At 43.1% G+C, this 21,750-nt stretch overlaps 1 protein-coding gene across 3 annotated transcripts in view; it reads left to right on the forward strand.

Annotated features, from left to right (window-relative positions):
- EHF (ETS homologous factor) overlaps positions 1–17,007 on the forward strand; it is a 43,325-nt gene extending 26,318 nt beyond the window's left edge. For 2 of the 3 annotated variants that reach the window (XM_040258997.1, XM_040258994.1), the window contains exons 4-9: positions 1,704–1,766; positions 5,051–5,119; positions 5,239–5,307; positions 10,928–10,990; positions 12,665–12,860; positions 12,964–17,007. In XM_040258997.1, the coding sequence (XP_040114931.1) occupies positions 1,704–1,766; positions 5,051–5,119; positions 5,239–5,307; positions 10,928–10,990; positions 12,665–12,860; positions 12,964–13,063 (560 nt within the window). In that variant the 3' untranslated portion in view covers positions 13,064–17,007. The remainder of the gene's footprint in view (positions 1–1,703; positions 1,767–5,050; positions 5,120–5,238; positions 5,308–10,927; positions 10,991–12,664; positions 12,861–12,963) is intronic. The other variant, XM_040258996.1, reaches the window with a different exon arrangement.
- The last annotated feature ends 4,743 nt before the right edge of the window (positions 17,008–21,750 follow it).

The raw sequence follows: 21,750 nt of genomic DNA on the forward strand, positions 1-21,750 counted from the left end.
ATGCCCTTGACACCAGCCTGAAGTTCTTCTGATAATGGTTATTTAAAAAACTAGCTTCTCTGAGAACCCTTTTGGGAAGCAGTGATATGTATGTATAGTGGGCTGGCCTGTCTACTTTGGAACGGGCACGTCTATCCAAGCAGAACCTGTGTTTGGACTTGGAGCTGGGGCTGTGGGAAGCATGAGCTCCAGGGCTATGGACCAGATTCAGATCCCGACAGCTGCCATCAACACTGAAGAGACCCAGTGTCTGGCCACTGAGCTGGCAGCATGGTGGCCGTTTGAGATGACCTCATTCAGCTCCGGGCGCTCCCTGCTTCCACCTCAGAGGTGGTTGCTCATTTTTCTTTTACTAGAACCAAACCAAACAAGGCTCTAAAAATAACGCCCAGGAGTCTTCAGAAAGAGCAGACTTATACTTGAAGAATTAAAAATATTTACCTCCCCACCTCCAATTAAATCCACTCCTTTAAAGCTTTGCTCTGATTGAAGCTTAAGACAGGGAGGCGCGGGAAGGGATGTGGTCACCCTTGACTTCCCAGCTCTGGCCTTCCATCTGTGGCCTTCCATGACTTGTCTGGTCCCACTGCGTATGGCCGGTGCCTCTGACTGCCTCCTGGCCAGATTTCTCACCTCGTTTTTGTCATTTGCCTTTTTGTAAACGTTCTACTAACTTACATTTATTGAGTATTTATTTATACAAGGACTCCAAGTGAATAGATTCATTTGGTGACCTTATGAGAAAATAAACATCGCACCCATTTGATAGGGAAAGTTTTCATCTGGGAAAACTGAAGGTCAGAGATGTTAAAGCCTGACCTCTGCTCCTGAGATATTTGTAATCTGGCTGGGAGGACAAACATACAAAATGAATTTACATGTATATATGTGCTTTAATGGGGCTTTCCAAGTGGCACTAGTGGTAAAGAACCCGCCTGCCAAAGCAGGAGACATTAGAGACACGGGTTCGATCCCTGTATCAGGAAGATCTCCTGGAGAAGGGAATGGCAATCCACTCCAGTATTCTTGCCTGGAGAATCCCATGGACAGAGGAGCCTGGCGGGCTACAGTCCACAGGGCTGGACACATCTGAAGCTACTTTGCACACATGCATGCATATGCTTTTATATATGATACATCTGAAGAGAAGCTGTAAGGCATACGTAAGAAGAATCACTGCACGTACTGAGACGTGTCTCACAGATTGGATCTAACCAAAAAGGGTTACATTTAAGATCAAAAAAGGATTAAGATGGCTTTGTGTTTTTGTTTGCATTTTGTGTCAGATCTTAGTATGGGAAAGCACCCTTAGAGGCCATCTACTGACTTTATCCAGTTTAATCCCCTAAATTTACAGTTGAGGAAACCAAGACCGAGAAAGCTGAAGTGACTTGCAGCTATTAGTAGAGAAACTGGTCTTCTAACACCTAAACTTCTAGTTCCCTTATATTGGATATCTTCTCTTTGAAAAGCCAAATAATTCCATTTGAGGTGGGTGCCCCAGCTACTGATTTTCTGGGCCAAGGACCCCAGGCTTGAGATTACAGATGCAGAGAGGGAAGCTCCCTCTCAGACGCAAAGGATAATGGTCAGGCAGTGGGCTCGGCAGAAACTCTTCCATGAAGCCAGCTTTGTCCTTAGCCAAGCAACACATTTTGGCTCCATGTGGGCCCACTCTGACTTTCCCAATCTGCCCTTCACAGGCCAGTGCAGCAGTGACCTGTTCCAGTCCACGCACAATGTCATTGTCAAAACTGAACAAACCGGTGAGTCGTGGTAGATGAAGGGAGCCAACTGGGGAAGCAAAGGCCTGGGGAACACAAGTTGGGAGGGAGTGTGAGGGAGAGTGTGGGAGCAGGATGGAGCCGGCGTTTCGGCAGGAAATCCAGGGATGCCTCTTCCCTGGGCTCTCTCCAATGGGCCACCCACCCTGCCAGGAATCTCATTCCTTGTCCTTGGGACCATGCCTGCCAACTGTTTCTGACTTCTAGACTGGTGGTGAGCCTAATTCCTCCCACACATCTCTGCTTCCCATGGTTGGTCAGGGGCGCATCCAGGCTCTGATCCAAGAGCCCAGAAAAATGCAGAGTCTAAGCGCGCATCCTCCTCACTGCAGAGAGTCAGGGGGCTGGACTTAGCCGAGTCAGGAGAAGCAAGAGGAGAGAAGAGGAAGCGTCAGTGTCTCCTCTCCCCCTTCTCCCTTGGAGGGAGTGTGTTTCGTTAAGAGGAGGAAGCACCGGCCTGGGTGTCGTAGATTCTATGACAGATAACAACAGGTATACGAGGTGACCCAACGAGGAGAGAAGGTGTTACCCCAAGAGACTGGGCTTGGGGAGAGATTGGGGACCTTGGAGTTTCTGTAAGGATATCCAAAGCAGCTGTGGAACCAACTCCTGCCTTAAGAGCACTTTCAGACAAAAGCTGCTGTTCTGAGCTCCGAGTGGAGTCTGTGGTCCCGGAGCCATTACATTCATTTTGTACTCCTCCTTCTGCCCAATCATCCCTCCTTTCTCTGTCCTGAATTCTCTCTCCTGGGGACTTTCTGTCTCCCCACCTCCCCCCCAGGGGATCTTCAGAGAACAGTAACTGCCTCCAGAAGCTGTACCCCGGAGCCTGGTATCAATCAGAGTTTCCTGGCATATTGCCCTTTTATGACCTCTTAGTCTAGGGAGAACTCTGCAAGTTGCCCCAAGTCCACAGGAACTGCTCCCGCCCCAGGGTCTCTCCCCATGCCCACATCAGCGAGAATGCGGGCCACATGGGCCAACCACAGAGTCTGCCACAGGCCTCCCTGAGGCTTGCGTGCCAGTCACCAAGGACAAAATTTGACCTGGGGTGATTTGTGAGTCACTAGGGGCAGAAACTGGCCCCATGCAGTTATTTACTCTTGTATAAGGGAGCTGGTCTACCATTATTAAAGAAAAAACAATAGCTGCTAAGCATGTTAATTAGGTTTTCCAGCCCTGCCCTTCCCCCCCACTCCCCCCCCACACCCCGCCCACCGCCCCACCCCAGAGACCAGGGGTTGAGTTACCCAGATGGTTTGTGCTTTATGGGCCTGAATGCCTTAGAGGCAGGAATAGAACTTGGCCAAGAGGATGGTACCCCCTCACCTCTAATCCCCACTATTGGCCAGACAGATAGTCCCAGTGGAAGAGCCAGAAGGTGGTACCGGAGAGGTTCCAAGTACTTGACAATTCCTCCTCAACCATCCAGACATTCTTGTGGTGCCAGTTCAGGAAAACTGAGCTGAAGGGTGGGGAAGAAGGTGCACCCTGGGAGGAGGGGAGAGGAGGCTCATGCAGGGGCCAACACCCCCAAACCTCTTTTGGTTCAGTTTGTTTTCAGAGACAACAACAGGTGTACGAGGCAACCCAATGAGGAGAGAGGGTGTAACCTCAAGAGATTGGGCTTGGGGTGCCTAAGCATGTAGCTATTAGTTCAAATACCAGCTAAATCCCTATGTCGTAAACAAGAGGACTTAGCCAGTGAGTCAGGTTTTATACCGTTTATGCTATAAAAACAAAATGAAACTTGGCCAGTGGCTTACCATCCCAGCCCTGAAATTCAGATGCTGGGCAGGAGGGAGCTGAGGGCATCTCTACCTGTGAGGAGGGGTGTGCAGGAAGTTCCTGTTGGGGATGAAGTGACAGCTCCTGCCAGATCGCTCAGCTCTTGTCCAGCCAGGAAAAAAAAGAGATCTTCTGTTGGAGATCAGCCAGATGTGGGGGGTGTGTAGGAGTTGGGCTGCTTTTGGGGTAGGTGGAAGGGAGTTTCCTTTGAGTCTGAAATCTAAAGAGTCAAGAGATGTGCTTACCCAGTACTCTGAAGAAAGAAAGAACTTCTTTTCCAAGATGAGGCAATGAAGCCCTACTCTTTTTTTTTTTTAAATTTTTTATTTGGTATTGGGACAGAACCAATGAACAATGTGATAATTTCAGGTGGACAGCGAAGGGACTCGGCCACACATACACACGTGTCCCTTCTCTCCCAGACCCTATTCCCATCCAGGCTGCAATGCAACATTGAGCAGAGTCCCATGTGCTATACAATAAGTCCTTGTTAACTATCCATTTTAAATACAGCAATGTGTACATGACCATCCCAAACTCTCTAACTATCCCATCCACTCCTGGCAGCCATAAGTTCATTTTCTAAGTTTCTAAGAGTCTCTTTCTGTTTTGTAAGGTTCACTTCAGATTCCACATATAAGGGATGTCATACGATATTTCTGCTTCTCTCTCTGATTTACTTCACTCAGTATGACACTCTGTAGGACCATCTGTGTTGCTGCAAGTGGCACTATTTCATATAGCTGAGTAATATTCCATTGTATATATGTACTGTGTCTTCTTTATCCATTCGAATGAGGTTCTACTCTTAAAAGCTGTTTATTTGATTCAGATACAATCTCCTCCTTTTCTCTTCAGTGTTATTTTGAAAATTTTATGTCCACCCCTTAAGACTATTGGAGATGTCCTGGAGGGAGGGAGCTGTCACCTAGCTTAAAAAGAGTTTCACTCTGGATTTTAGCAATAAAGATTCTACGGTAAGACTGAGCAGACTTTTTATGAAAGAAACATAATTAATTCTCCCAGGAAGATATTGCTAGGAAAAGATGCTCATTCATCATGAAATTTTTTTGTCCTTACCGTTTTTTTTAAACTAGTATAAAAGCATTTTGGTGACAGTGTAATAGAATGGATGACGATGCCAGGGCCCTGAACTCCCCCACCCCCAAATGCAGATGACACACCCCCAGGAAAGCGCTGGGCTAGGATAGGATCCCACCGCTGCAACTGCTCTCACGCCCCAGGCGTAGAACACCTGATGAGGCTGTAACCAAGTCCATCTCCCCCAGGGCGCTGGAAGAAAAACTGGGCTAGCATTATTGTAAATCAACATGTGACTGAAGTAGAATCTGATCTCTTCTCTCTGAAAACCACCTTCTTGTCCCACACCTTTTTGATAATGAACAATGAGTAAGAAAAGGCAAACTCCCCACCTGGGGAAGGCGACTGCTGACATTTCCATTTTCTGTCCTTTGTAGACCCTTCCATCATGAACACCTGGAAAGAAGAAAACTATTTATACGACACCAACTATGGTAGCACAGTAGGTAACTAACTCCCCAACACTTAAGACCCCCGTTACATTCTGATTCTGTTTTTCTAAAAGCCAAAACCTTATGTTGTAAGGAGGGGGATCTTAATGTCCCTTACGTTTTCACTGCCACAGATTTGCTGGACAGCAAAACTTTCTGCCGGGCCCAGATCTCCATGACAACCACTGGTCATCTTCCCATTGGTAAGTTGTCCTGACACCCAAGGCTGAGTGTACCACATACAAGTGCTTATTGAGAATTAATGAGAATTACCAATGTTCTACATTTCCAGCTTTGCCAGAGTCCTTCCTAATGAAGGACTTCCCCGGTGGCTCAGACAGTAAAGCGTCTGCCTACAGTGCGGGAGACCTGGGTTCAATCCCTGGGTCAGGAAGATCTCCTGGAGAAGGAAATGGCAACCCACTCCAGTACTCTTGCCTGGAAAATCCTATGGACAGAGGAGCCTGGTAGGCTACAGTTCATGGGGTCACAAAGAGTTGGACATGACTGAGTGACTTCACTTTCACTTTCACTTTCCCAATGAAGGTCTGGGAAAAGTTTATAAAAGAACTGCTTTTGAGTCCATATTTATCTATGGAAAATGATCAGCAAAGTTGCCTCTAGAAAAAGTGTTTTCCTCCTGTAAATCCAAATCACTCTCTTGTGACAAGAAAAACTTTCTTTTCAATAAAAACTTGCTTTTGTGAAATTATCTGATAAAATTATTAATAAGTGGGTATATTAGGGGAGAAGGCTCTATCTAATTTTCAACAAGCTGTCTTTGGCTTTAGAAAAAGAATGTCTCACAATGGAATCCAGAAGTCAGTGAACTTGGGAAGATGGTCTCTGGGTTGAAGGTGCAGCTGCTGAAAACTTCTAGAACCTTGGGAATCATGGGTTGGTCTTAAAGTCTGCACTTGAAGGCTCATCAGGACTCTCTAATTAGTCAGACCACCTGCACATTATGAGTTATGTTCATATTAGTTGTGTTCAAAATTGGATTCGTCTGGAGGCTATCTATCCATGACTCAGTCAAAGTCAAACTGAGTGAGAGGGTTGGTCTGTTGGGAGTCTGGGAGAGGGGCTTTCAGATTATTCCTCTTCATCCACTTACAAATAGGTCCATTGGTAGGAATGAGTGCACAAGGAAGGTGAAGAGATGGTTTCATGCCAACTCTTTATCTCATTGGGAACTTGTGGCTCTGTCTGGCTCTGTAAAATAGAGCTTAGACCTGTTACAAGTGACTCTGTCTTTTCCTGGAACTTAATTTGGGGCAGCTTCAGAACTGGGATTTAAAAAAGTGTGTTTGTGAAAGGCAAGAGTCAAACAACAACCCCTTCTCTCTTTCTCTCTCTCTCTTTTTTTTTTTTTTTTGGCTTTTGTTGAGTGTGTTTTTGAGAACTGAAAAAACGAAAGCTTTCGGTTTGAGGTTTTGTTCAGTTCAAGCCCCTTGAATGAGACAGGGCTGGGAGCCAGGGTAAATGCTTCTGGAATCGAGGTGAAGAGTGAAGGCCAATTCATTTTTTGATTTCCCCCTCCGGAGCCCCGGTGGCCCATCCCATTGTGTGTCACTCCAAATATTTGCTGAAATTAGGGAACTAGATCAAACACTGGAAACGTTCTGCAGTGGATTTGCCATTCTGGGGGAATTGAGCCAGTCAGGGTAAAATTTTGTTGCCACTCAGTTAAGACTAAGGTTTTCAGAGCTGAAGAGACCACCCTCGTCACCCTCTGACTTCCTGCCACACTTCCTAAGGTATTGCATCCCATGTCCTGAGTCTTTGGCTTAGGGCAGAAGATTGCAACTAAGAATGAAGTTAAACCAACCACTTCCCGAGCCTCAGGGGCGTTTAGATCTCAAGGCACCTGGGAAATCAAAAGCAGTCATCACAGCTCTGCTGCCCTCACGCCAGGCGCCCCTGCTCTCTTTTGCATCCTGACTTACCTGCTAGAATCTCAGAATCAATAGGGACCAATGTCTGTTTTCAAATTTGTGGGCATCCCTGGTGACTCAGGTATAAAGAATTCACCTGCAATGCAGGAAGTGGAGGAGACATGAGTTCGGTCCCTGGGTAGGGAAGATCCCGTGGAAGGTAATGGGGAACTCACTGCCTTCTGAGTTCACTTACTCAACTTTTGAATAGTCCTTCTTAAAATGAGCTTTATAAATCTACTCTCCTTCACACCCCTTGATTCTTTTTTTTTTTAATTTTTTAAAGTTGATATGTTGTATTTTCATTTTTATTCAGTTCAAGAAATTTCCTTTCTTTTTTTCTGGTATTGGGCATGTGGGGATCTTACTTCCTTGACCAGGGATTGAACCCACGTCCCCTGCAGTGGAAGCACAGAGTCATAACCACTGAACCGCCAGGGAAGTCCCTTCATTGATTCTTAATCTCTTTATCCTGGATTCCTATCCTGAAATTGTAACACAGGCTGAAAAAAGAGATAAGCCATTCAGGAGCTCTATCAGAATGATCACTTAATCAATTCAGTGTCTGGGCTGGTAAATTCTTTGGGGTAACAAGCCCTCCAGGTAGAATAGTTAATTATAGCCTTGTAAGGATCAATCCCTTTCAGAATAGTTTAGTCTCTACTGAATGGGACCAGGACCCCTGAACCTCCATCCTTCACCCTGCCGTAACCCCTCAGCCCTGCCCCAAAGACCTGTCATTTGTCTGAGTTTTCAGATTTCCAGCTCCCATGAAATGGAGGGAAGTTAGGTATCTTTATGTGTTTTAATGCAGGTTTCCAGCCACACTGAGGCGAGGCCACACATAAACTGATGCCCTCACTGATAAACACAGGTGGGGAAGCGGGCCATGTTTTGATTTCTCTGTCATCTGCTCATTTCATAAAATGGCTGCAGCCAGTGTTCCTGATCTGCCCGATAGTCCTCAAGCTAATCATGCCAACGCAGGCTTGATGTGTTTATTCACCGACTCGCTGAGCCTAGAGCAAGGGTGGCATGGTCTATTATAACACTGAAATTTGTATATCCCGTAAAGAAATGGCTCACAGCTGAATCATATGCAAATACTTCTAATCTTTGCTTCTTGCGAAGCAGCTTAGCTGAAGTCATGCTCTGGAGCTCTTCATAAATTTGTGCCTTGGTGCTGCCCCGGTCCAGACTGGACCTTGGCCTGAGGTGTCTGGAAGCAGAGCAGGAGAAAACCAAGCTGGACGACTTCCTCAGAGCAAGCTATTATTTTATAAGGATGAGTCACCTAACCACACGGCTAACTTCAAAGGTTCTGACTTTTATTTGAGGGCCAGGGGAAGAGCCAGGGGGAGAGGCCATCATATTAAGGTGAAGTTTCAGATCAAAAGATTTTAGTGCTGAGGCAGGTGGGTGATTCTACAGCTTGTCCCCCATGCACTGGGGACTAGAAGAAGAGGCTGGAAGAAATTCGAGGTTTTTTTTTTTTTTTGCCTGTGGCTGTATATTCTTCCATACGATGATGGTCACATTTTTATTGAGGGCTTTTTTTTTGGCTGAGGTTCTTCCCTAAGATGGATGGAAGTCTAGCTTGGGTAAATGGTTGACATCTTAAAGAGAACACTTCCTCTTGGTGTATCTGGTCTGGGGGTTCTTAATCTGGAATCCATGGACAGCTAAATGACCCACAAACTCCTGAAACTGTTACAGAATTTCATGAGTGTATACACACATATGTGCCTTTTTCTGAGGAGAAGGTCCAAGGTTTCCAGTTTATTCATAAAGATACCTTAATCTCCCAAAGTAATTGATTCTTGCATTACTGTGCTTGCAACCCCTAAGTAAGGATTGAGGCCAATAAGCTGAGAGACACTTACACTTGGGTTTTTCTGACTTCAACCCTGGCTCTGAAATAATGGCCCTGTACCACTCCTGGATGTCATTTGAAAATAAGCTTTGCTTGTGGCCTGCTGGGTAAATGCCACTCTTTGTCTGTAGAACAACGTGGCCCTGTCAGCGTGATGCATCACTTGGAAACCGGGGTGGGTGCCAACCTGTCGCAATATTGTCACATCCTGATGGGATGTCGCAACCTCACTGCGAAACCTACAGAGAGAGAGAGAGTGTGTGGAGTCTCCTTGCATTTTCTGTGAATTTGTTTTTCCAAGTTTTAGAGAAATCTGAGTCAGGTGCAAACCCTCCTGCTGACATTGTTGTATGGGGAGGAAGTGGGAGGGGTAGTGGAGGGTGGTGGTGCATTTAACCACCAGAAAAAGAGGTTTCTCTTCTAACCAGATCTTATTAAAACTCTTTCATCCATCCCACCATGACTTTCAAGCTGCTGGGAGCTCTGAGTTGTGACAATCTGGGTGCTCAGATAGGCGAATGTGTCTATGCACGTTGGGAAATACAGAATCATCAAATTGGAATGACTTCTCCCCACTGACTAGAGTGTTGCAGAACTGAACCTGATTCTTGGCAGGGAAGGCATTTATGAAATCTGTTATACGGCACCATCTTTGTAAATGGCATAGAATAGTGGTTATGAGTAAAACCTCTGGATCCCACTAGTACTTTCCTCATAGGGTTATTGTGTGAATCACATAAGGTGCTTCATGTAAAGTACTGACCACAGTGCCTGGTATATAGTAAGTGCTAAAGAAACAAGAGTTAGTCTTTACCATTTTCATTAGGATCTAATGATATTCAAACCTTATTGAATAATGGACCAATCTTGACAATCTCGAATGCTTGGATCCTCTTCTTTTGCCAGCAGTGTTGGTCTGATTAAAATGCTCTTGAAAGCCACACATGGGTCAGCAAACCCTAAGTGAGGGAACTCTGATGTAATGCTCACAGAAGAGATGTGATATACTGGCCCAATTTCTTATCAGAATTGGCTACCACTTACGAGCAGCTCTGTATTCAAGTTGGCAGATTTTTGATGGTGGGCTTTTTTTTTTTTTTTTGGTAAGATCTGCTTTAGTTCTTCTGATATTGGACATGCCCACTGATATAAATACACACATACACACACAGAGGCACACACAAACACAGGCATACACACACACAGACACACACACACTGCTTAGTCATTTAGTTTTCTTTTTAACAAGTTTTATTTCACAAATTTGCCTCTGTCATTTTCTCTTGTTGATAATCTCAAGGGTCACCATCATGAGTCATTTGTTAAACTAATTTGTGTTTCCACAGTCCACTGTGGCCCTCTGTGCTGAGCTCAGGCCAGTCAATGGCACCTTTGTCTGGCTGATTAAAATGTAACTTTGCATGCCAAAAAAAGGCACTCCTTTGGCTTAAAAGTCATCTTTCTTTGTTTTAAATGTTTACATTTTGGAATTTCATTAAAAAAAAAAACTGATGACATAAATCCTTCAATGGCTTCTTATCTCTCACAGAATAAAAACTAAAATCCTCAAAATATCCTATAAGGCCTTAGTGATCTGAACGTCACTGTTTGCCCTCTGCCCCTTGCTCACAGCCACAGTGGCTCCCTTCTATTCTGTGCATATCAACCTCAGGGCCTTTGCACTTACTATTCTCAGGCACAGTGGGTTCTTCCACAAGCTCTCTGTGTGGCTGTCTCCTTCACACCCTCTGGTCCCCTTATCAGTTCTTCTGTGACCACCTTATATTTAATTGCAATTTATTCCCATTCCCACATGTCTACCCTTTTTTTCTTATCCTGAAATATTTTCTCTGGAGCACTTATCATCTCTGCTCTGTTTTGGTCATGACCAACTACAAGACCAGTGCCAGGCATGGAGTAGGTGTGCAATAAATCCTGGGGAACTGAATGGGTGAATGAAGATAACAATTGTAGGAAACAGGGAAATGAAGCAGTTCTCGTTTTTTTTCTCTTTAGCAGAATCACCTGATATGAAAAAGGAGCAAGACCACCCGACAAAGCCCCACACCAAAAAGCACAGTAAGTTGGCTGGCTTCCGTTGCCTCCTGGCCGTTCTTTTCGTTCAAGTGGAGGATTGCTGGAGGCTACCAGTTTTAAGGCAAACACTGCCTCTTCCTGCTGCCTGCATTTCTTCACCTCAGACTGGGTGGGGTCTGAAAAGAGAGGCATCATTTGCTGACCAAGCAACCCCTCTGCAGTGGTTTCTCAAAGTAGAGAATGGATATTTCCTCTTCACTCTGTTCTATTTGTTCTAACACTGAGACCTCTGTGATTGGGAACTTCTTACAGGCATGTGGTGGGCTATCTCCCTTTTCCAGAAAAAAAAAAAAAAAAACGGGTGGGGTGAGGAGAAAAGTGGGAAGAAACAGCTGAGGTATATTCTTTTTTTCTTTTGCTGAATGTTGGCTTCTTTCTTTTGTTGGGTTACTGTTCCAAGAAATATTGTTTATTCTTAAGCATCAGCAGTGCTTTTGTGGAGCTATATTCCCCCCCATAATAAAATCTTATGAAAGTGTATGAAATATCAGAGATGTGGAGTTGGTGGGGAAAAGAGATCAAGGCGGTATAATCTGGAAATTGTAGTGGTTGGACATCTTTGCTATCTGCTACTCCATGTCATCCTGAAGGAACACAGCCTCACTAACTGGGGCTTGGGGAGGGAGTTGTGTGTCACAAATCCAATGGGGATAGAATTGAATTTGGTTGCTAATGTCATTACAGTTGCTGTTTTATTTTCAGATTGACTCCCTCAACCCCCTGAGACCCCACCGCAATATAGTCTAGGCCTAAGAGTTCTAGAACCCTGTGTATTTGGCTGACACACAATTGTTGGGTTGCAGCTGTCGAATTGGTTGAGATCCTATTAATAAATAAAAGTGGCTGAGCATTGTTCTCCTGGGAAGTAACAAGTTGAAATGAGTCCCCAGCAATCTGTCAACCATATTTTGAAGATACTCCCACTAGCCTAGGTGATCGAGGACTGATTTTTTAAATTTGTTTTTTTATTGAAATTTATTTACAATGTTGTATAATTTCTGCTGTACAGCAAAGTGATTCAGTTATACATTTACATATATGTATAAACACATTCTTTTTCATTATTTTGTTTATTTTTTACTGGAGGATATTGCTTTATAATATTGTGGTTGTCTCTGCTGTACATCAATAGGAATCAGTCATATCTGTATCTATATATATATATATCCCCTCCCTCTGCATCCTTTTTAAAAATATTTTTTCCATTGTGGTTTTTTTAATAGGATATCTAATATAGTTCCCTGTGCCATACAGTAGGACCTTGTTTATTCATTCTATCTATAACAGCTTACATCTGCTAACCCCAACCTCCCACTCCATCCATCCCCCAACCCCTTCCCCTTGACAACCACAAATTTGTTCTCTAGATAAGACCTATTCTTTTGTCTTGGCTTTGCCACTAATTTGCTTGTGTGACTTTGGTCAAGTCAGTTAACTTCTCTATGCTTCAGCTTTCTGATTTGTAAAATTAAAAAATTGTGCTAGTTCATTCTTAAATACTCAATACTGGAGATGCTGTGGTGTGGTATCATAGGTGGTAGCAAGGTATTGAGTATTTCTTACCTGATGGAAGATGTTTCAACTCTAGGCTTCTTCAAGCTGTTCTTTGCTGTGACTTAAGCTGTGAATAAACTCTTCTTTTCCACTTGGCCTCAGATCCGCGAGGGACTCACTTATGGGAATTCATCCGCGACATCCTGCTAAACCCAGACAAGAATCCAGGGTTAATCAAGTGGGAAGACCGGTCTGAGGGCATCTTCAGGTTCTTGAAATCAGAGGCTGTGGCTCAGCTATGGGGGAAAAAGAAAAACAACAGCAGCATGACCTACGAAAAACTCAGCCGAGCCATGAGGTTAGGAGTTTTATGTCTCCAAACATGATAAGACCACACGACCATTTATTCCCCCAGCCGTCTTAATAAGACCAGGCCCCTTATGCAATGTCTTTTGTTACAGATATTACTACAAAAGAGAAATTCTGGAACGTGTGGATGGACGAAGACTGGTATATAAATTTGGCAAGAATGCACGTGGATGGAGGGAAAATGAAAACTGAAGCTGCTGACACCTTTGAACACAAAGCTAAACACCCCCCCAAATGATAACCAACCATGAAGTTCCCGGACGTAAATATTTCAAAGACTACTTGTTTTCTGATATTTATGTACCACAAGGGGGAAAAAATACATCTACTTCTAACAGGAAGAAGGAACATGACAGTTGATAAAATTATTTTGTTACTTTTGAAGTATGTTCTATATGGGGAACAAACGTACACAGTTTTCTGTGAAATATGACGCTGTGTCTGGTTGTGATTTCTGACTCTATTGTGAAGTTCTTTTCTGCTGCAAGAAGGACAGAGTCTTGTGCTTCTTGTTAAGAGAAAGAAAAATAATCAGAGGGCATTAAATGTTTTTATATGCAAAATGATTTAGGAAAAGGTGACGTGTCCTCCACATGTAAGCATTCACGTGGCCTCCTCCAGTGAGGTGGATGTGGTCGCCAGGATGAACTTCAGGGTCTCAGATTGATGGGATGAACCAGAAGGATGGTTGGGATGTTTACCTTGACCTTCAGGAGTGAGTGAGTGGAGACTGAGGACTTCCGCAGTCCAGGGTGGACTGTAATCACTGCATAATCACATAAATTTCCTGTTTAAATCAGAGAAGAATAATGGTGCAGGGGGTTTTATACTCATTCAGGAATGATTTACCTGGTGTGAAGTCTATCTTCCCTCCTCCTTCTCGACTCATTGGTGAAAAACTTCAATTGCCACCTCTGCTTGCTTTTGGTTGTTTAAGAGAAGGTCTGTCCTTGGTTATTTTTATATTAATTGCTTAAAAAATAAGTGGGAAAAGGAGATGATGAGTTTTCTCTGGCATTCCCATTGTCTGTGGTTTCAAAATTGGCACAATTGACATTTTTGGCTGAATTCTTCTTCGTTGTGTATTATTTTGGCTGTAGTGTGTGTTTTGAGATGGTTAGCATATCTATGACCTCTCCCTACTATATGCCAATAGCACTGTGGTCATCAAAGTTGTCACAACCAAAAATGTCTCTAGACATTGCCAAAAGTCCTGCAGGTTGGGTAGGTGGGGGGATTGCCCTTGACTGAGAACCACTGGTTTAGCTAGTCAAGATGAAGATGGTGATTTACTCTCAGAACAATAGCAGCAAAAATCCCTGGAGTGAAGACTTTAAAGTCAACCTAGTTTTCATTTTTAAAATGTTGGGACAATGGGTTGAAATTGCTAGAGGGACTTCTTTTCAGAACCCCAGATGAGAGCTAGAATCAGATAACTTAAACAAGAGCTAACAATACAACACATTTTCAGTAGAATGACAAAACAGAGAAAAAATGATGTTGTGGAAGGAAACACAGAGGAGAGAGAGGGAGACAGACAGACAGAGAGAGGTTAGTGCCAGGGAGATACATTCACAGATATTGCTTCTTATAATCTTTCCTCTTTTGGATAATCTTCCTGTCTCATTTTAACTCATTCCAAAGTGAATGCTGTCTTGCCTAGATTTGGATCTAGAGGAATGTTAAACAAACAAACAAACAAACAAAAAGACTAAAGAAAGGAAGGATGGAAGAGAAAAACAGAAAACTCAGTTCAGGAGCTGTGGTCAGGAAGGAGTTAGAGACTTTCCTCAGTATCTGTACTTTGACAATGCTGAGTGGCACCTCTGGAGGTGACCAAGCCAGGCAGAAAGAAAAACAACTCAGTTGTACCTTCAGAAGGTCATTCATCTCACTAAGCTGTGCCCCAAGGTCACTGGCCATCATGGCTCTTGTCAGAAGGATGATGAGCAGCACAAATCTGAGACGTTCCCACGAGAAAGACAAACCTCGCTCTCCAAGCAAGGCTATAGAACTGAGGCTTTCCCAGCAGTTGACCATACTTTCCACAGAAGAGATTAAACTTCCAGATATTTGAATTAATGTAAACACGTGAATGTCTGCATGTCTGTGTGTAGTTATTAAGAGACATCTGCTAATTTGATCTCTGCTGTCCTCTGGCTTGGCCTGTTCATCATCTAAGCTGCCTGGATCATTCTCTGAGCTCTCCCTTCTCCAAAACTGTAAGTTTCTTTCTCATGTTCCTCCAAATTGGTCTTGGCTCTTTCTTCACCCTCTCTGTTGAAGAGCAACCCCTGCTAGGTAGTGAGTCTGGGGTGTACTGACTGGAACACTGCAGATAATTAGCAGATTGTGTTATTTGTTGAAAGTGACGGTTTCTTGGCACCTGGTTCCTACTTAAATAGGTTGGTGTATTAAGTTCTCAGTATATCTCTCTATTGTCTTGGCTTGAGTTTGATGCATTTTCTATGTGCTATTCGTGACTTGGAGAACTCAAGGTAATTGAGCCATGCCAACTTGGGGTGTGAGCAGAATCTTTCCCACCCCAGTGTTGCAAGGGAGAGCAAAATCTCAGCAACAAGCCAGCAGCAGGTGAAGCCCCCTTCTTTTGGCAACTCACAGCTTCTCACTTGAGAAGCTCTCATCTGAGCCAACACTCCTATGATCACTAGACATGGCCTCCTTAAAAACCCCTCTTACACTAAAGGCTTGGGCTCTTATTTTATTTTTGCACGGGAACCTGAGGAAGGAAATGTATTGCTAAGACTTTACTAGATTTAGATCATCTGGGGCCTCTAGATAACTGACCTGATGAAACAAGCAAAGCTCTGACCCCCAGCGACATGCCTACAACTTCTGGAAGTTGCTTTCTGAGCAGCACAGACCAGGGCAGTGAGTTTTTCTTTGAAATGTGCTTGTTCTTTTTCAAACTGTTCTCTCGCTAGACTGTAAGCTCTGTGAGGGCAGGGATGATATCTTAGCAATACTGTTTTTTCAATGCCTACATGAGATAGGTCCTTAGTAAACTATATGATGAGTTAATGAATAAATGTCTTCTGGAAGACTCCTCAGATTGGGAGCCCATATCCATAATTGTGATGTAAATTGTTTCTTTACTGGACAAAGAGCACAACAGCCAAAACTTCAAGGACTTACTATCTGTCAGATGAACATTTTACTGTGAGGTTTTTTACTTTGCCTTCCTACCTGCGCTGAAATAAAACCAAAACAGGTTATTTGGTTCTGCAAATCAACCTATGTTGTGTGAGAATTCTGTCACCTCACTGGGAACTGTGAGAATTACCTGGTATATGAGAAGCCAGTCATGAACCTTGAACCTGTCTTAAACGATGAAGATTATGAATGTTTATATGATGTAAATTTCTATTTAAGTGTAAAGCAGTTCTAAGTTTTAGTATTTTGGGGTTGGTTTGTATTTTTTTTTCTTTTTGAAAAATATTGAGGGATCTTTTGATAAGGTTAGTCATGCACGTTAGATTTTAGCTTTGCAAGTGTGTTGTTTTTCAAATGTATAAAATATAGGAGAAGTTAAAATAGTAAGAGAAAAAGGCAGTTATATTATTCTTCTATAGTTAAAAAAAAAGTTTGTTGAGTACCTACCTGTGTGCACAGCATGGAACCATCTTTGGGAGGAGTTTATCTAACTATATGGGGTGTAAGAGAAACTCCATAGGAGCCCATGGAATGGCTACTTCTTGTGTGAAAGAAAGTACGTGAGCTGAATTAGCCTCAGCATTGCTTCTCAGGATTCCATTTCTGGAATAAGAGAGAGAACATTGAATAAAAACATGTTGAGACTAGGTGTCACAAACCACTGAAATGTGTAAGCCTTCATGAGTTTAGCTTACTTGGGATTAATCTTTCTGTAACTGTCTGCCTAATTCTTGCTTTTCTTCCCATCTGGCTTCTGGGTTGACATTTTTTGGGGAAGCAACCCTACTGCCGCTATTTTTTTAACAATCAGAAACCTTGCCCTTGAAACTGTGTTAAATTCAAACTGAGTATTTCTGTTTTATGAAAGAATTATTTTTTTCAAAATACAGGTGTTTTTTTTTGTTTGTTTGTTTGATGGGTCCCAGAAAACACTAATAAAAACTACAGAGACCAGCCTGTAACTGTGTGTTTCATGCTTCAACAAGCCATCCAAAACTGGGCTTAGAGGAATGCACTTAGTCTGTAGCCACACAATGTAGGCAGTTTCTGCATGTGTTTATTCAATAATCATTTACTGAGCATCTACGCCTACATGCCAGGCATTGTCCTAGGCACTGAATTATGGCAGAGAATGAAAGAGACAAAAAAATTCTGCTCTTGTGACATTATGTTCTGTTGGATGGAAATAGACAAGAAACAAAATATTGACAAACACAACATGGTGTATCGGATGTGTAGTCAAGAGATGTAGAACAAGGAAGAGGAACAGAGTATGCTGGAGCATGTAGGGGTGATTGCAAGTTTTGGCAGGGTTAAGAAAGATGGAAGGAAAGGAACCGTGGCGATAGCTGGCGGGGAGGGGATGGTACCCTATTGGAGGCACCGCAAATGCAAAGTTCCTGAGGTTCTTGACACCTGTTCCTGAGATGTCCAAAGAAAAGGAGGGTAGTCTGTTTGCAAGATAGACTCAGCAATAGTAGGAAATAATGTTAGAGAGCTTGGAGGCCAGGCTGAAGTCTCTAGTTTGAGTGAGATGGGGAGCCAGAGAGGAATGCTGTGCTCCATTGCTGGTTTGAAAGGATCCTTCTAGCTGTTCTGTTAAGAATATATTGCAGGAAGCCATTCAACGCTGAGTATACATTCTTAGTGAAGGATGAACAAAGGGAGGCAGAAAAGACCATTGTTACATCCAGCTTTCCAATACCACACTTAAAAATATTTCCAGGCAGGACATGCGTTCTACCAGTTCATAGCATATTTCTCCTGGGGGCGCAGAGTCTTCAGTCCTTCAGTCACTTTAGTTCATAAGTCACAATGAAAATAACTTGGGGAAGAACCAGTTGATCCCAGGAACTGGGATGTGTTCTTTGTATACATGATTGCATTTAACTTACATGCAACCTGTTATATATAAATATTATCTCCAATTTTCAACTGAAGGAAATGACAGTCAGAAAGGTTAAACGACTTTCTTAAGGTCACACAGTTAGTAGTAATTGGTAGAACTGGCATTGTTCACCCAGCTCTTTTTTTCCAAAAGTCCACATTCTTTTTTTTGGCTGCACCAGGCAACTTGCAGGATCTTAGTTCCCTGACCAGGGACTTAACAGGGGCTGTGGCAGTGAAAGCACCAAGTCCTCTCCACTGGACCACCAGGGAATTCCCCCAAAGTCCATACTTATAACCCTAACATTTCTCTAGTGCATCAGAACACTAATGTTTTACACACACACGCACATACACACACACACACACACACACACACACACACAGAGTTTCATGGTTAAAGACATTGAAGAAATAGTACTGAGTCAAATGATGTATTACAGAGTTATTTACTGTAGGATTTTCCAGAGCCTTTGTGTTATGATGTGCATTGTGAATCTGTAAGAGAGGTAAAAAAGCATTCCCAATTCTCCAAGCCTATTTGGGAATGGAACTTTTTCATCAAAGAAGACTTCATGAAATCAGCACGCTTTGGAACACTGTTAGGGAAATGATCTTTTGAGATTACCTCTCTGAGCTACAAGAAGCAGTATTTTCATTTTCAGGCCATATTAGTACGCTGATAATATTCAAGCACATCAAACTCAGCCCACTTTATATAAATTCCATTTTTTTCCAAGGAGGAGAAATTCCCTCATTGCCTTAGGAATTACTTGCACTGACACATTTCTCAGTAATCATGAAGAGCTCGCAGAGTACATCCTCTTTGGGAAACAGGAACTCTCCTGAATTTTAACTCTTTAGAAATATCTGTCTGTCCAAAACCATAGGTACTAGGCACATGTGGTGATTAACATTTAAGTTTATTAAAATTATATAAATGAAAATGTAGCTTGTTAATTGAACTACCATATGTGTAGTCACATATGGTTAAAGGTTTCTCTATTGGATAAACAGATATAGAACATTTCTATAATCAAAGAAAGTCCCATTGGACAGCACTGCTCTAGAATCTGACTTGGGAGGATGGGATAAGGGTGAAAAGGGGAAAGGGCAGTAAGCAAAAATAATCAACAGTGAAATAAGATCCACTAAGCCTTAGAAACCAGAGGTGACCCTGAATTCTAGAGAACAAAAAATTAATAAAGATCCAAAGCAAATATCTCCGTGTTTGCTGGAATGGCGACAGTTATCTACGAGTGCAAACAAGTTCCCTGCTGTCAGTGGAGTCTTGGAGTGGGAGGAATTGAGTATGCTTATCTCCAAATCCCACAAATACTTTATAGTTCAGTTCAGTTCAGTCCAGTCGCTCAGTTGTGTCCAACTCTTTGCGACCCCATGAACCGCAGCACGCCAGGCCTCCCTGTCCATCACCAACTCCCGGAGTCCACCCAAACCCATGTCCATCGAGTCGGTGATGCCATACAACCATCTCATCCTCTGTCGTCCCCTTCTCCTCCTGCCCTCAATCTTTCCCAGCATCGGGGTCATTTCAAATGAGTCAGCTCTTTGCATCAAGTGGCCAAAGTATTGGAGTTGCAGCTTCAACATCAGTCCTTCCAATGAACACCCAGGACTGATCTCCTTTAGGATGAACTGGTTGGATCTCTTTGCAGTCCAAGGGACTCTCAAGAGTCTTCTCTAACACCACAGTTCAAAAGCATCAATTCGTCAGCACTCAGCTTTCTTTATAGTCCAACTCTCACATCCATACCTGACCACTGGAAAAACCATAGCCTTGACTATACGGACCTTTGTTGGCAAAGTAATGTCTTTGCTTTTTAATATGCTGTCTGGATTGGTCATAACTTTCCTTCCAAGGAGTAAGCGTCTTTTAATTTCATGGCTGCAATCACCATCTGTAGTGATTTTGGAGCCCAGAAAAATAAAGTCAGCCACTGTTCCCACTGTTTCCCCATCTATAATGTGAATGTTCCAAGAATGTGGCTCTCTGGTTGAAAATTTTGATACTGAAGAGATATCACTGAAATGGGAAGGGAAATGAAACATCCAAAACAGGAATAGCTGGTATTGCCCACTGTCAGCTATAAATGCCATGAATACCACTTTCTTCCTACTTTTCAAGACCAACTTCTTGAGTGAGTAGTTGACCAATGGTGGTGGTGGTTTAGTCACTAAGTTGTGACCCCATGGACTGTAGCCCGTCAGGCTCCTCTGTCCATAGGATTTCCCAGGCAAGAATACTGGAGTGGGTTGCCATTTCCTTCTCTAGGGGATCTTCCTGATCCAGAGATTGAACCTGTGTTTCTTGCCTTAGCAGGGGGATTCTTAACTGTTTAGTCACTAGGGAAGCCCAGTTGACCTATAGACTCTCTATTTCCTTATGTCTCAATTCTCTTCTGTTAACCCATAATCTGGCCTCTGTTCATATCAAGTCACTGAAAATGCCCCCTGAAGGTCATAGTCAAACTCATCCATACCTCTGGGACTTGGTTTCAGTTGTTCCCTTCACCTAAAATACACTTTTGATGGTCTTGTGGTTGGTAGATTCCTAAAGCCACCTTTGTTAATCACTTGAGCTTCAGCTCCTCACCCACCTTCTCCATGACTTGCTATTGTACTATCCTCATTTTATCTTCTTTTTAGAACTATCACTGCTTGAAATTACATTTTTAGGATATTAGATTACTCTTACAGTATTCATATTCCCTGCTAGAATGGGAGCTTCAAGAGAGCAGGTATCTTGTCCACCACGTTCACCAACATATTCCTAGCGTTAGGATGTGCCGAACATGTAAGTATCTGGCTCAACGAATATTTGTTGAGTAAATGAAGGACTTTTTTTGCTTTCAAATTCTAAGACCTTTCTTTTGACTTCATGATTTTTGACATTGCTGACCCCCCTCTCTGCTTTGGAAAAGACCCATTTCCTTTCCTGCATCAGCTTTCTTCTCCTGCTTTCCTCAATCTTAAGTTCTTACTCTTCCCATCCTTCTAATGACATGTGTTCCCCAAGATAAAATCCTTAGCCTTTACCGTCTCTTTACATTCTCACCCTCAAAGCTTAGGCTCTTGAAAGCTCAGTTTAGAGACTTTGTGATGATATGAGGGATGAACAGGCTATTTTCTTTCTGGTCCTGGCTTCAACTCTAACTGGCTGGAGACTGCAGTCATGTCAGTTAACTTCTCCGTTCTTTAGTTTCTTAGTCTCCTAAATGGAAATACACACTTAATTCCCAGCAGTGCTGTGGGAATGGAGTGGATGGAATCTAATATTTATGGAGGGTTTATACAGATAGGCACTGTGCTAAACACTTTGCATTTGTTTATTTGTTTCTTTAAATCTTTGTCCAGGAGATAGAATCACTGTTATTTCCATCTTGTAGTTGAGGAAACTGAGGCTTAGAGAGGCAAAGAATCTTACCTGACTTCACCCTGCTGGTGTGTGGCAGAGCTGAGATTTGAACCTCTGCCTGAGTGGTAAAGAACCCATCTGCTAATGCAGGTAGATGTAAGAGATGCCAGTTTGATCCCTGGGTCAGAAAGATCCCCTGGAGTAGGAAATGGCAATCCACTCCAGTTTTCTTGCCTGGGAATCCCATGGACAGAAGAACCTGGCGTGCTGCAGTTCATAGGGTTGTGAAGAGTGGGACACAGCTGAAGCCACTTAGCTTGCAAGCACACACTGGCTGAGTCCAGAGTTGGTGTCTCAGTCCTGATGCTCTATTGTCTATCTTGGAGAGTGCTATGAAAAGAATGAACCACTAAACAATGCAAAAGAATTATTACTAAATTTG

The sequence above is a fragment of the Oryx dammah genome, unplaced genomic scaffold, assembly GCF_014754425.2.
Source record: "Oryx dammah isolate SB20612 unplaced genomic scaffold, SCBI_Odam_1.1 HiC_scaffold_17, whole genome shotgun sequence".
Lineage (NCBI taxonomy): Eukaryota > Metazoa > Chordata > Mammalia > Artiodactyla > Bovidae > Oryx > Oryx dammah.